The sequence below is a fragment of the Planococcus citri genome, chromosome 3, assembly GCF_950023065.1.
Source record: "Planococcus citri chromosome 3, ihPlaCitr1.1, whole genome shotgun sequence".
NCBI lineage: Eukaryota > Metazoa > Arthropoda > Insecta > Hemiptera > Pseudococcidae > Planococcus > Planococcus citri.
Genome location: NC_088679.1, coordinates 52,123,283 through 52,139,176, shown reverse-complemented (window position 1 = coordinate 52,139,176; position 15,894 = coordinate 52,123,283). Strand labels below are relative to the sequence as shown.

General features: G+C 32.0%; 3 protein-coding genes across 5 annotated transcripts in view; 2 read left to right on the top strand and 1 right to left on the bottom strand.

The window, feature by feature from the left end:
• Window positions 1-4,262, top strand: part of LOC135840200 (pyrokinin-1 receptor-like) — a 99,728-nt gene extending 95,466 nt beyond the window's left edge. For both annotated transcript variants that reach the window (XM_065356600.1, XM_065356601.1), the window contains exon 6: window positions 1,024-4,262. In XM_065356600.1, coding sequence (XP_065212672.1) covers window positions 1,024-1,488 — 465 coding nt within the window. In that variant the 3' untranslated portion in view covers window positions 1,489-4,262. The remainder of the gene's footprint in view (window positions 1-1,023) is intronic.
• Window positions 4,263-11,735: 7,473 nt separating this feature from the next.
• Window positions 11,736-13,960, bottom strand: Hou (GID complex subunit 8 homolog protein Houki). 2 transcript variants are annotated; one of them, XM_065356575.1, is made up of 5 exons: window positions 13,831-13,960; window positions 13,327-13,458; window positions 13,048-13,244; window positions 12,759-12,956; window positions 11,736-12,687 (listed from the first exon to the last, which is right to left on the bottom strand). In XM_065356575.1, exons 2-5 carry the CDS (start codon window positions 13,445-13,447, stop codon window positions 12,511-12,513), a joined length of 693 nt encoding a protein of 230 aa, XP_065212647.1. In that variant the 5' UTR covers window positions 13,448-13,458; window positions 13,831-13,960; the 3' UTR covers window positions 11,736-12,510. The 2 variants fall into 2 exon arrangements, with proteins under 2 accessions (XP_065212647.1, XP_065212646.1); XM_065356574.1 differs by having other exon boundaries at window positions 13,695-13,949.
• A 181-nt stretch (window positions 13,961-14,141) lies between these two features.
• On the top strand, window positions 14,142-15,891 carry viaf (viral IAP-associated factor). The gene is made up of 5 exons (XM_065356576.1): window positions 14,142-14,444; window positions 14,520-14,649; window positions 14,954-15,182; window positions 15,281-15,486; window positions 15,563-15,891. The coding sequence occupies exons 1-5, from the start codon at window positions 14,439-14,441 to the stop codon at window positions 15,679-15,681; spliced, it is 690 nt and encodes a 229-aa protein (XP_065212648.1). The 5' UTR covers window positions 14,142-14,438; the 3' UTR covers window positions 15,682-15,891.
• The last annotated feature ends 3 nt before the right edge of the window (window positions 15,892-15,894 follow it).

The window sequence follows — 15,894 nt, the reverse complement described above, 5'->3', positions numbered from 1 at the left end:
CTCAAAACGGGTTGAAACAGTTTTCAATCGATTTGGCATGTTGAAAATAGGGTGTATCCCAAATTTCAGCTTTCTTGGTCAATTTGGTAAAATTTTGGTTTTTATCCATCAGTTTTGGCCTAAATTTGATTTTTAAAAATTCACCAAAAATCGAAAAACGCACTTTAGTACTTGAAATTTTGACAGATGACAAATGTTCGCCTGATCTTTCGATTTACCTTTGTACGGTTTAAAAAATTTCGTGCAAGTCCTATGTTGTAACGCAAAATCCGCGATTTCGGTTATCCTGTCAATCAAAATTCAAAATGTCCGCCATTTTGTGAGTAGGACAACTTTTTTTTTGAGTACAAGGGCTAGAAATATTCCTTAGGACTCCCCCTTTAAGAAAAAAGTTGTCCCGGAGGATTGACGGGGGGGGGGTTGCAATAGATCCTTAAGTGGGCTCCCCGACTAAGCGCTTTCAAGAATGGAAGTTACTCGTATCATTCTTTAAAGCGTTGCTCCTGCTTGGCTTGTCCCTCCACCTGTTTCCTCTTTCAACTTGGCGACTTTGTGCAGCACGTTCGGTAACTTGACGTTGACCTGTTAATCCTTAACCATCGAGCAATCAGATAGCCAGAATAATATTAGTGGAATTAATCGATTATATGTTCTGATTAATACCTACCTAATCGCGGGACCCGGATAATCGATTATAATCGGTAATCGTTCCACCTCTACATTTATCCCTTAAAAAAAAGACCTCAAGGTTGCCACGTTTGGACACTTTTCGTTGAAAAAAAAATTGGTGTGATTTTTCCTTGAAAAAATTACGAAATTCTGAATAGTTCTTAGCCATATAAGTACATATATAAGGAGGCTGTGATTGAGAAATCGAATTCTTATTTCACTCACGCAACTTGGATTTTCTATCGCAATATGTTGAATAGGTAGGCAGTAGGCACGAAAGAGTGCAACCCAAAAATAAGACGTTGAACTCGCCCGAATAAAACGTTTTCGTTTGTTTTCTTTCTTTTGTTGCAGTTGACGTTTGGTCACCTTTGTCGGTGTTGTATAAGCAAACAAAAAAGGCACAAGTACATGATCAAATCACGTTCCTGTTACACATGCCGAATGAACCATCACCACCAAGCATCCACTCCTCGTTCGAGTCTTTCCCAAAAGGAAGAGATTCCTCTCCATAGTCAAAAATCACAAAACGGGATCGTGGAGAAACGACCCAGTCACGGTGACGAGAATTCGGAAAGTGAAAAAGTTCTTAGCACAAATTCCGTTGTCAATAATAATAGCATTAAACTTAACGGTAAATGTAACATTAAGAAGGAAAGATCTCCCATAGTGGCAATAAAAGAGAAACTAAATGTCATTAGGCCTATAACGCAACAAAAAATTGCCACTCATAAATTTCGAAGTTTGAGCGATTTATGCGATTCCAAATTTACCGAAATCGAAACCTTTCATCATAGCGAACGAATTGATCTTGTATAAAAATTAAAATTTTATATCATGTTTGTTACCATTCGCGTTTTGTTGAAAAAAAAAAGTTAATGACTTAACTTTGCATATAAATGTACCTTACTGTATGTAAAGGCTAAGATTTTGATTCAAAAACCGATGAAAATATTCCAAGCATAAATGAACCATGCTTCGTCAGTATGTTTCACTTCTGCTCTGTCAATTCGTAAATAATGTTCCTTTCTTTAGTATCGTGTTTTCAATTTTATTTTATTTTATTCTTACAAAAATGTAAAATTGCTCGGTGATGCAGTTTTTTTTAAATAAAATTTTATCTTTTTTGCATTTAACTAAGATTTAAACAATGAATGTTATCATCTACATTTTACATATGTACGAATCGTGAAAGAAGCTGAAAAAGTTTGATCGTTTTGTTTCTTTGTTTGGTTTCGTTCGTAAAAATAGCGAAAATCCTTTTCCGCGTGACGACTGTGAATTTTTAGCGAGTAAAAATAAACGTGTGTAATCGAATCTTGAAAATAGCCAATTCCAGCTTGCAACTACTCGTACCTAATTCGAACGCGACGCTGAATGTTTAAAATTAGTGTCAAAGAAAAGCTTTTGACTGACGAATTTTATCAGCATGAATAATGTTTACTGTTCAATCAGGTGTTTAAATGAAAACGCCACGTGGACAAAACCTCGCGTGTATAGGTACCTATTTAGTTAATCAAATCATCGTATTTTTCTCAAACTTATAATTTCGAAGTTACGTAGGTTTGAATTGAAATCGTGGTTTGTTTTTAAAATTTAAAAATACTCGAAATTTTTTTTAGTATGTTGGAGTAAGGTACCTATTTTTTCTGCAAAGATTAAATTCGCAGTTTGGAGAGTGAACTACGTAAACGGCATAAATTTGGGTTACGAAGTTCCAGTTCATAAATTTTATGTGCCCAGCACCCGAATCTGGTTATTCAATTACAGAGGTTGCATTTTCAAAATTACCCTTTTATTACTTTTTTCCCGTATCATTTTTATTTTTAATAATACGGCTTTTTTATTAGAAAATGTTCGGAGAAAGTTGCCTTCGAAACGAATGTTTGTCTTGCGAAGGAAATGCACGAGAAAAAGTCACCAAATATTATGGGCGCTTCTTGGTTATCTGAAATTTTGCATTATTATGATTAAAAAATAAGAAAAAAAAGTCGTTTTAATGGAGTCGAATAAAGTGAAAAAATTACCATTAATAATATTAAATGTTTCTTATCTCATTTTAATAGTTTTTAAAACATCGTTTCATTGTCGTAAAATATAAAATTGATTATTTTCCAATTCCTATCGATGATTGTGGCGTAAAAAATAAAAAACTGACCCCCCGCTAACAAAAAAAGTATAAACTTAGTTTAATTTTCCATTTTGTATTTTCTCGTTATTTTGCGTTTAAAATTCGCCATTTTCGCATCGTATGTATAGTTACCGCAAAAAAATGCAACTCGTCCGCGTAAATATTAGGCAACAATTTTCGGTAAAACTCGTTACCGAGTTGGTTTATTTTATTGTATTTTTTATCTTGGCAATCGTTCGACAATTTTTTTTCACTTCAAAAAGAAAATTCCACTCAACTCTACTCGATAAATTTAACAGCCGTAAAATTTGTATGAAAACTTGCTAGCTTCGTGAACAGCTTAATCGTTTATGAGTTCACGAAAAGAAATTACGTTTTTTTGCGTTACACGTATCTAATCTAATGCAACACTCGCAGTCACAGCATTTCTTGAAATGAAATCTTTTTCTACTACGATTATGACACATCTACCATGATATTAATACGTAGATAAAAATTTTATAAATGAAATTTTCCAGCGGAAAGTTCAACTTTTTTATTTTTATTTTCTTTCCTCTTTCACTGATGTTGAAAAAGAAATTCGTAAAATATTGCGCCATTTTTATTATATTTACATCGTTTTTTTATTTCCTTTTTTTTTTGCAACTGGGCAAATTTTGTTTCTCGAGTTGTACGTATAAAAAAAAATAAAAAAAAGTTCTTCGAGTTTAGGTAACCGTGAAATGAAATACTAATAATGAATAGTGAAGAGGATGATTTATTAAATAGATGATGTTGTTAATGTGTTTTTGTTAATCTTCGATTTGTACATATAACAACTTCGTATAATACGTATACTTATACTCAGCATAAATTTATGTATCTTTCGCTTTGGTAACAACAAACATTGAAATGTAATCTTTATTCATGCAAAAGTGATTTATGAACGGTACTTGTATTTATGTACAACCTGAAGTGTATTTTCTTATGTTGAATTTTCTCGCATGTTAATTGTGATACAAAAAACATTCACGTACTTTTTACTCGTAGGTTATTCGGAGTAGCCTAGTTGCTGTATTTACGGAGCTAGAATTCTCGAATGAATAAATATTTTTTTTCTCCGTGGAAACTTTTACTAAATAATAATACATGTTTAATTGTTCGAAGTCGATGTTGTTGGTGTTTTTGATATTAAGTATTACTATTTTTTATAGGAATGCGTTGAATTGAAATAGAGGTAGCTGAAATGTGAATAATCTTTATACTTAATATGCATTTTTTTGATTTTTATTTAGATGCATAAGCTATGTGAATTATAAATGCCTACCTACAAAAACTTTAGCCTTGAAGCAGATGTTTGAGCTTTAAGCTGATGTTTTTCTTTTCTTTTTCGTTTGTTTTATGTTTTAATTATAATGTTTTTTGTATATCTGTGATGTGATTTTTATACTTATTTGTTAAATAAAGGCTTTTTTTTTAAATATCCGATTCAATTTTTTCTAGTTGCTGCTCGTATTTTTGTTTATTTTATATGGTGGATTATGAATATGATACTGCTAATGCACAATGGTTCCTTTCAGCATACCACTTTTCTTCACAGAATCGGTATAATGTTCTTTCAGATTTGAAGTATTGCTGTTGCAGACAACGAGACATGCAGAGGTCAGAGAATCATCCAATAGGTATTAGGTAGGTACTAGGTACCTACTTAAACAAGTAGAATAGCTCATTTTGGGTGTCACCAAAAATTCCATGGACAACTACAAATAATGAGCTTGGACAGTTCTTCAAGAAAGTTGGAAAATTCAGTCGTTTGAAAAAAATTTAAATTAAAAATTAGGTAGCTAAATTTAATTTTTATGAATTCAAATACCTACCTGACGAAAAAAAAGAGAAGATTAGTAAATTACATGGGTAGGTACTCGTACTCCGAAATATAAGTGAAAACTACAAAAAAAATTGAAAATATTATTTTAAAATAAAAAATTGACATTTTTAAATTTTCAACTCCTTTGTCATATTATAAAAAAAGGGCATTTTCAAAAAAATCGTTGTATTTTCACTCCAGCTTCTACCCAACTAGTTTTCAGGAAAAAGTCCAGGTTCCAAATATGGTATATGAGATTCTGCGTCGACCTAGGCCATTCCCATCAAAATTCAAGATCACTTTCAGGGTTCCACTGAGCGGTTGAAAATTTTTAAATCACTCATTTTTGATTGAATTCGTATTTTGAACACTTTTTCTTTTGAAATATTTCACTCTAATTAAAGCAAAACATTAAAAGATACAGTGGAACCGCGATAAGTGCAAACTCAAGGGACCGGAAAAATTTGTGCACTTATTGAGTTTTTCACTTAAGGGTCATTCCATATCAATTCGACCAAAGAAATGCGATTTTGAAAGCCATGTCTTTCGATTTTGCTCAATTTTTTTTTTACAATATCTACCCATCCAGTAAGTAAGAAACATGCAATCAGTTTGGTCCCAGCCCCCTCAGAGGGTGGGTGGAGGGGCTACCATTATTTTCACATTGTCTCGAGGTACTCAACTTCAGCAGCGCATTCCTTCACAACATTAATACTTTGATCAAAACTGATTTCACAGTTCGAAAGGGTATTAAATTTTGAACTTTTTAGGCATTTTAAAATTTTCAAAATTTGAAAATTGAAAGTTCAAATTTCAAAATGGCGCTGTAATTGAGAGCTACCATTTAAAATTCTGAAAAAATGTCCATAGATGTACCTTTTGATGCATTTTCGGAATATTCAAGTTTTGAGATGGGGGTCCCTTGATGGAAGGGGAGTACCCCCACCCCCAATTTGGGGCAAAACTTTCGAAAAAAATCTGGGGCATGTGATATATCAAATTGTATGTTTTTGGTAAAGCTGAACGCGAATATGACGTTAGATTTTTGATTGATGGACCCCATCCACGGCCCCCAGCACCTCCCCAAATGGGGTAAAAGTTCAAAATAGTTTTTTTTTTCGTGCGACACATCAAATGGTATGTTTTTGGTGACGCTGAACACGAATATGAAGTCAGATTTTTGGTTGGACCCAATCTACGGCCTCCAACAATTTTTTTGTAGGTACTTTTACCAATTGGGGGAGGTTCTGGGAGTCATGGGTGAGGTCAGTTAGAAAAACGATGGCTATATTTGGGTTCAGCGATATCTAAAACATACAATTTCATGTGTATCATGATTGAAACCATTTTTTACCGACTTTGCCGTGGAACGGAAAAGTGAGGTATTGTATTTGTCATGATGGTTCAAGAATTGGGTGGGGGTGGATTTTCTTGACGTTTCGGAGTGTGCTGATCACGATAAGACGTATGGCGCAAAACGAGATAAGTTTATATATATATGTATGTATGTATGTATATATCAATTTATGTATAAATTTGTGTCACGCTGAACTCAAAAGCTCCGAACTTTAAGTCAAAACTGATGATGGCAAAATATTGCTTTGATACTGAACTAGAGAAATTTTTAATTTGGTCGAAATCGATTCAGCCGTTTACGAGATATGAACATTTACGTGTATTTCAACGTTATGGATAAGCTGAAATATGTGTAAACCTTTATGTCTCGCAAACGGCTCACCCCCAACAAACAGATGGGGTGGTTAGGGTGTGTAAGTTGCAGATTGGTGCGCCGGAGGTCGGGTGTTCGAATCCCGCGCGAGTCAAGAGGAGAAAATTTTTTGTTGATTTTTTTGTTAATTTTATCCGTCCAAAATTTTTTTGCCATAAAAAATCAAAATTTTTCAAAAATTTTTAGTGTAATTTTTGTTTTAACAAAAAACATTAAGTTTTTGGTAAATAGCCAGTACCTTTTGATAATTTTTTTTTGGTGAATTAATAATAATTTTTAGTAAATAAAATGATTAGTTATTTTTGGTGAATTACTCGTAATTAAAGTTGGTCGAAAATTTTGGTAAGTAAATTGCTTGGGTAATTTTTGTTTTGGTAAATTAATGGCGTAATTTTTGGTAAATTGGTATTCCAATTGGTAAGTAAATTTTCGTAAATTGCTGGGGTAATTTTCAGTTTTTCAATAAAGTTGGTTGGAAATATTGGTAAATTACTGGGGTAATTTTTGGTAAATTGGTAAATTTTAGTAAATTGCTGTGGTAATTTTGGTATTGTTAAATTAGTGGGGTAATTTATTTTGTTGTATTGGTGTCAACCATTGGAAGTAAATTACTGGGTTAATAAAAAATTGGTAAATTAGTGGGGTAATGTCTGGTAAATTACTGAGGTAAATGTTGGTAAATTGTTGGGGTTATTTTTGGTAAATTGGTAAATTTTGGTAAATTGGTAAAAACCTTTGGCAGTAAATTACTGGGGTGATTAAAAAAGTCGGTAAAAAATTGGTAAATTTGTGAGAAAATGTCTGGTAAATTACTGAGGTAAATGTTGGTAAATTTCTGTGGTAATTTTTGGTAAATTGGAAAATTGGTAAATTGGTGGGTAATGTCTGGTAAATTACTGAGGTAAATGTTGGTAAATTGCTGGAGTTATTTTTGGTAATTTGGTAAATTTTTGTGAATTGGTAAATTTTTGTGAATTGGTAAATTTTGGTAAATTGGTAAATTTTGAGGTAATGTCTGGTAAATTACTGAGGTAAATGTTATAAATTGCTGGGGTTATTTTTGGTAAAATGGTTGGTAAATTGGTAAATTTTAGTAAACTGGTAAATTTTGGTTAATTGGTGGGGTAATTTTTACTTTTCTGATAAAATTGGTCGAAAATTTTGGTAAATTGCTGGGGTAATTTTTGATTTGGTTAAAGTTTTTGGTAAATAGCCAGTAACTTTTGATAATTTTTTTATTTTTCTGTATAACAGAGCAAAGTCGGTTGATCTTGCGTACTGCGCAAGATGTTTTTAAAGGTTACCCCCCTTAGGGAGGTGCTGGGGGCCGTGAATGGGGCCCATTCAAAAATCTAACGTCATATTCGTGTTCAGCGTTACCAAAAACATACAATTTGATATATCACATGCCCCAGATTTTTTTTCGAAAATGGTCTTGGATTTTGATGAGTGATGACAATGACTTACTTAGGCCAACACAGAACCTCATATACTATCTTTTAGTGTTTACCCATTTTTCCCATAACCGGTTGTGTAAAAGCTAATGTGAAAACCCCCATGATTTTTTTGAAAATTTCCCTTCTTTAGGGATCCACACCGTATCGCTCTTCCAGAAACACTTCCAAAGCTAAAAAAATCCTCCGTGGCTTTCAGCTCAAAATGAAAGTCTTCATTGAATTTAGTCAAAAATCAAAATCCATTAACAGTTTTTTTTCTACTTAGGTAAGTATCCAATCCAATAGAGTTGAGACTTGAGAGTAAGTAAACACGATCTTTATTCCTCGAGCATTTTTCAGTAAAAATAATAAACAGCTCATTGTTAGATAATACGAGTATATAATCTAACCTGTAAAAATTTAACAACTAACTTCAATGATAAATTACCCAACTTTATTTATAAAATTATGAAAAACGTAAATAAACGATACAACCAACGTCGATAAAATTCAAATTCTTTCAATATTTTATTTCTCAAGAATTATACCCATTTATCAGATATGCCATTCATCAAGTTTTTTTTTCTACTTTGAAGATGAATAAATAGGGTAGGTATGGTAACGCGCTGTATCGCAAGCAATAAATCAAATTAAGTCGATCATAGCAAAGATAAAAAGGAAATCAGTCTGTTTCAAGTTTTCTATAGTTTTTCAACGTATCTATTTTTATAAGTAAAAAAATACACGAGCTGAGAACAAGAAATGCGGAATGTCAATACTAGATTTATAAAATCATACAGAAACTGATTTCACAACTGGACAAAGGACATTGATAATGATTTTTAAATATACCTAACCTATTCCATGAGTATTTGATATTGTAGAAACATTCTTATATATCTCAGAAAATATTACCTATTTTACCGTTACCTATTAATTTATTAGCAAGTACATATTAGAATTTTCCATAATATTGTTCAGTTAAGTAGGGTTGGTTGATGTAAACGTGATCCTAGACTACGAATGACAAATAAGCAACAAACCTTACGTAGTGTTCAAGTGAAAAAAAGAAAAAAAACGCCATCAGCTTACGAAGAAAAAAGGGATTTCTCACGCGATGTGTAATCTTTCTAGAGTAAATACATAATATCCGAAATGAGTTGATGTGTAATAAAACGAATGAAGGGCGTAAAATTCAAGGTTAGATTTGATGCGAATCCATTTCATTTGTTTCAAGACGTGGAACTAACATGCTTTTTCTGTGTTGACGTGAGCGATTACTGAAAATTTTCCATCTTAAAAACAAAGTACCTACGTAGATAGGTATGTAAGTAGTAATAAGTACATATGTGTTACGATAAATTTGAGAAATATCTACATTCGGCATTTTTCTAGAATTTTAAATAGTAGCTCTGAGTTTGAGTACTTATAGTTTTCAAAGTTCGAACCTTTTAAAATTTATCTGTAGAATTTTTCAACATTTAGTATATCCAATGACCTTGCAAGCTACGAAATTCGTTTTGATGTTAGTATAATTATTGTTGAAAAGATATTCACACGAGTAACACGAATACAATTCGTATTTACGGCGAACTGAGTAGGCAATTTATTTAACATTTTTTTTATTCCGATTTTTTAATTTTTCCCGAGGATGAATTGAACACCTTTTTTCTAATCTTTCAGTCAAATTTATTAAATATTAAAATTTTAGTAACTTGAGAAATGTGTGTAAAGCTAATTTCAAAATCTGCAATTTTTTCTCACACCATGATTAAACATAAATTTCGAAATAGAAAAGAACTTCTTCAAAAAAAAAAACTGCCAGCCACGTTTATTTGAGAATTTTTATCTCATGTCTCATTAATTACTTCTTTATTTATAACTAATTAATTAAGTACTAGTACATAACTCGCCGAGAATCCTGTGAGAGCAGAGATAACTATTTTTATTTTGAACTGTCTTTCTTCAAAATATCTCTAAAGGCATCGTATCAGTTACTCGTCCACTTTTTTTATCTATAAACATTTGCTTGCTTTTTTTGTTTTTAATAATAGGTACCTACATGATGTCTCGTACATACAGTGTGCATCGCGCTGCGCATAGATAGATATTTAGCAAATACTTAAATACGAAAAATAATTACTTGATGTTAATTATAACATACCTACAATAACTGCACTTCATACCTGGCAAGAAAATTAATAAAAGCGTGCAAACTTGGAAAATGTTTCTAGAATTAATAATATGATGCAACGAAAGTTTATGAGAACTCCATTTACTTTTCTAATAATACCTCTCCTAATGGAAATTAGAAACGTAGGTAGTTATATGATACTCAATTAGAAATAAAAGTGGTATTTTAAAAATCCACGTTAATAACTCGATTAAATATAAATATTTCCACGAAAATGAACTGCAAAATTCAATTCTCGAATTGGAAGCAAATAAGTAAGCAGTTAAAAATAAAAATAAAAAAGAATAATGATGAAATTTACTAATTGCGTACTCCTTAATTAACTATTTGCGGCAAAAAAAGAACTTTACAGGTTTCTCAAAATGTATAGTAGTGTTGAAAATGGAAAAATCATTGCGCAGTTATGTTTCTATACAGTCTACCGACGTGCAACGCAAACAGACTTTTTAAAATGTAAAGTAAACGCGTAAATTTTCAAAATATATTTCTTTTTCTTATAGGCGTAAATATGCTGTATTATAAGATAGAGTACCGATTCAAAGTACTCGTGTTTAAATTCTGACTTTTTATTTTCTTTCTAACTATAGTTCAAATCGCTAAATGCTCTCTTGAGAAAAATTAACTCACGCAAAAAAAAATTCGTAAATCTCTTCGTACTTTGTTTCCGCTTCAAAAAGTTTGACATCACGAAGTGTAGTAAACCTTTAATCATTATTTTATAGTCCCTCTCAGAAAGGTTCATTTCAAGTACGTACATATTGTATTCCTTAGAATTTCAAGATCAACAATTAAATAGCTGCTTCACCAGACGGTCATTTTGGTCAATGGGAGACTAGGAGTGAAGGGATCCAACTTCCACGCAATAAGGTAATCGGTAACGATGTTTAAAAAGTTGCCTAACCAATTTGCCGTAAATAATTGAAATAGCATATTCGACGCTCTCGCTGCAACGTCGATCTAATCATCAATTATTATAGTATTTCAAGCGTTTAATGCGTAAATTGAAGATGCAGTGATTTGAAAATTTTCAAAATGAAATTTCTTATTTGATTTATATTGAGCTGATGCAGAGAAATAGAGAAGAGTTTTCATAAAAGTAATTCAACTCTGAAATTGAGGAATTTTCGCTGCAAACTTCCTACAGCATTTTAAAGCTGCCTAGAATTGAAAACAACATTATTTTTCGTAGGTAGTAATTCTTTTAATTAAGGATCGAATCAAATTAATACGCGTGTGTATTCATTATTAACGACTCATAGAACAAGTATTTACAGAAAACAACTTCTAGCTTTTCTTCGTAATTGCTACGCCGAATTAAAATCACATTATAGGTAGACGATGATCACTTTTTTAAAATTCATTTTTTCACTTTTTTTAAGATTTAAAAACATATTACATGCAACGTCATTAACGTCAAATCGATTCATGAAAACGCGAACCCCCTCTCACCCTTCAATTACCACCTAGCTTTCTAAATTCGACACGTTTTGAACAGAATGACACAATGATCAAAGTACCTACATAAGGTAGGTAGGGTAGGTATTGCAGTTTTCTTTGAATGTGAGAAAACTGAAATTCTCTCAAAGGTATTTTAACCACACATTTTTAAGCAAAAACCGCTCATTAATTCATCAGAAGAAACTTTAATAGCTTGCAACCCAATAGATATGAATTAATTGCTACAAGCTATAGGTCAAAAATTGATGAAATGAAGGAATTATCAACAATAATCAGAATCGATGATTTAACGCAAACAAAAAACAGCAATTTTTATATAATTATGTACAAACTACACAAACTTATCATTTATCGCAAATATAGATAATTTTTTTAAGAATATGTACAAGTAAATTGCTTTTTGCTGCAATAAGCCTATACTAATACATGACATGTTCAAATATTTAGGTGGTAGATTAGCTATAAATATTTACAACAAATCCCATCTATTTCTATACCAGATTCAATTTTTCAATTATTCAGCAAATTCGATGTCTACTTCAACATACAAAGGATAATATTTTCGTTGATTCGTTCACTCAATCAGTAATAAGTATGTTTAGCTCTGAATAAAACTACGCCAAGAACGTTTGTACTCTGAAAGATGAAGAAATTACCAACCATACGAAAGTTCAAACAATACAAAAATAAAAAATATTCATTATTTGACAAAGCAGCATCACATAAAAAACTCTTGTTAAATTAGAAAGATAGTATAAAATATAAAATTTCAAATTTGAGATACGTTCAACGATAAGTTGTCGACAATGAGAGAAAATGCTTGATACATTTCAAAAAACATGATTAAGAAAGGTTGGGTGCACGCACATACATTGTTACATTTCGTTTGAATTAAGGACTAAATATTTCAAACGAAATGTAATGTATAAACGAAAAAGAATTCAACCAATTGTTCTTATTCTAACGGACACACGTCTCAGATAAAAATTAATATTCGATACTGTTGCTTGGACTTTGTGATTCCACGACAGACATTTCCTCTAAATGTCATTTGGAACCCTCGATCGTCGCGGAGCCGATATCTGTCATGTGAGGATATTTCACTTTTTTCTTGTCCAGTTCATCCTGCGCCCACAAGATGATTTTCATTAAATTGAACAGTTTGGGAACGGGTGATTCTAAATGTTCCATTTTCAATATAGCCGCATTCAATTCACTAGCGATCTGAAAATTTAAAATACTTTAGTGCTGTTTTAATGAAGCGATGTATATCTAATTTTTTTAATATAACTCACTTTTTGCCTATGAGATTGATTCAGAAGGTCGCTAAATGGACTCTTGGAGGGTTCTTCGAAAGCGAGCAACGCCAACGTTCTTTCCAATTCATTCAGTATACTCGGATCTGTTTCTCCAGCTTCGGAAAGCCGTTCTTGGGCAAAATGAAGAGCTTCTTCGACTTTACTTTCTCGAATCAGTTCGATCAATTGCAATTGCTGTGGAGAAATACGAATTGGAATGTGAATGAATAACAAAAAATGAATAAATAACAATCATACACGAAGAAAATGATAATAGAGGACGTACTTGTAAATGAAAATATAAATGTCTGTCATTATCTAATAATTCTGGATGTAATTGATTCACCAAAGCAATCGCTTCTTCGATACGACCGCTTTGAATAGCGTCTCTTATTTTAATTCTGTTATCCGTGGTATCCAAGTCTATAGGTGGATCTATACCGGATTCTTGTTGAAATTTCTCAGCTGCTTCTTTGAAACCCTCTGTACAATAATTATTGATAGGATTTCATTCAAGTACAGTACTTATATGTGGCTAATAGTACACCGTATATTGCATACTTACCAGTTACAAGGTAATTCATGATCAATTTATTCATATCTGTGCGCTGAATATGAATATTCTCCAGTTTCTTCATCCAATCATTTTTGTTATACATTTCGTAACCTTTATCATTACAAGCCATAACTATCAATCCTGCAACGCATTTCAATAAATATTAAACATGCATAGTAAGCAAACATGAGCAATTAAATCAATAGGTAGCCAAATCTAATCTAACACTTCAGGATTTCAGGAATCGCTAAACATTGTGTGAAAAAGCATTTTCGAATATCGACTTGATAAAACCGAGAGCATTGGGACTGATATTGCATAAGTACGACTCATTAAGAAAACAATGATAAACAGGAAGAATCATAAAGAAAACTTACCTTCGGTTATATTTCAGAAGAATTAAGAATTGATTTTAAGAGCTAATACAGTTTATACAGCAACGGCAAGATATAGGATGGAACTCCCATCAAATATATTTTCTGAACTGACTCTGTTTAAAAACTTAGAACATACCTGGAATACGCGACACGAAATCAGTAAAATGAAAATTATTATGCGAAAAATGCTTTCTAATTCTAATCCATGACAAAATCAAAAATTGTTACAAAATACAAAACAAAAAGTGATTTTTTTAAAAATAAACAGCGGTGATTAAAACTGCAATGCCTTGCTTCACTCAAATTTCACGAATGTCTCAAAATTTAGATGCCAAAACAAATACAGAATTTGATTTTTTTTTTAATGGAGTATTTGGTAATTTGTAATTTACTCAAATTTACCTGAAATTTACTAAATGATTGTAAAATTAATTACCAAAGATTGATAAGAGACAAGAAGAAAGATTATTCATCATAAAATCTGGGTTTCTTCGTGATCAATCATTTGGCATTTGGCGAACAAATTAATAAAAATCCTGCGAAAATCGCATCTACGTTCTTTCGCAAGGATTAAAAAAACTCTCTGGGTTAAATTATCACTTTCGCATCAACTTCCTAAAATTAGAATACATCGTATTCCTTTTTTGGTCACGAGTATCACTCATTGATAACGAAAAAGTGTTACAGACTGCAGCTTAGTTCAGCTTTTTTTGGTACATCAGCTTTAAATTTGTCGATTTAGAAATGCAGGTAAGTTTCAGATCAATTATTTTCGCCTATGAAAGACATCCGTTTATGTGTTTTAATATTTAAATTATGATGTAGAACCCTAATGAAGATACTGAATGGAACGACATCCTTCGAAGTAAAGGAATTATACCTCCTAAGGAGAAAGAAATTACAGAAAATGATATTGTTAATCTTGTTGAATCAACAATATCCCAGAAAAATCAAAGTAGGAGTACATGATTTTCATTTTCTTAAAATAATGTACAGGGTGGACAGAAATATCGGGTACCCCCAAGAAAGTTTTTCATTAAAAATATAGGTTGGCAACGTGAAATAGATGCATATGATTGGTGAAATGTTATCTCTCCAGTCTAACAACCAATCATGTGCTACCATTATTATCATTCACTGTGACCAACCGAAGTATTTAGCAGAAAACTTTTTTAGGGGTACCCGATATTTCTGTCCACCCTGTACACATAACGAATGATCATGTACCTACTTTCACTCTGTCTATATGCCATTTTTAGATGAAAAAGAAATGAAGGATATGACATTAGATGAATTGGATGAACTAGAAGATGAAGAAGACGAATTGGCTCTGTTAAAGTATAGAAATCAACGAATCGCCGAATTGAAAGCATTGGCAGAAAAAGCGAAATATGGTAGTGTTGCAGAAATAAGTGCTATTGACTATGTTGAACAAGTGAATAAGGCAGGACCAGACGTGTATGTTGTTTTACACTTGTATAAACAAGGGTAAGTGTATTCTGTCCATGTACGAATGAATTGAAATTTGAAAGGAAACTCTGCCAAGTACTAATTCAGTTTTATGCACTCTTTTATTAAAATTTCAGAATACCATTGTGCGCCTTATTGAATCAACATTTGGCAGAATTGGCAATCAAATTTCGATCTACGAAATTTTTGAAAAGTATTTCAACGACATGCATCCCCAACTATCCCGATAAAAATTTACCTACAATCTTCGTATATTACGAAGGAAACATGGTCAAACAATTCATCGGCCCAGAAGCGTTTTACGAAAATATCTCAGTTGAGGGTGAGTTTTTTGCAATCGTGATCAATTTGGTTACTCATTCAATAGCTGTGTCAATGATCATTCGTTTTTTCTGCAGAACTGGAGTGGATGTTGGGTCAAGCAGGTGCTGTCCAAACAGATATTGAAGAAAATCCTCGTCCAAAGGTTAAAGATGTTCTGTTCTCTCAGCTCAACTCTGATGCAAATGATTGGTGATGAATGAAAATGCAATTTTTAATGATTATTTCGTTATGGCCTCAAGAAGACAATTTTAAAATTATTTCATGGAACCAATTCCCGATTACTATGCATTATTTTAGTTCCAAGAACTATCAAATCATTGTATTGTGTGTAATTCATTTATGACCTTTTCTATGTTCAGTTTTTATACAATTTACGTGCTGTAAATAAATTTTGTTGATGAAATCT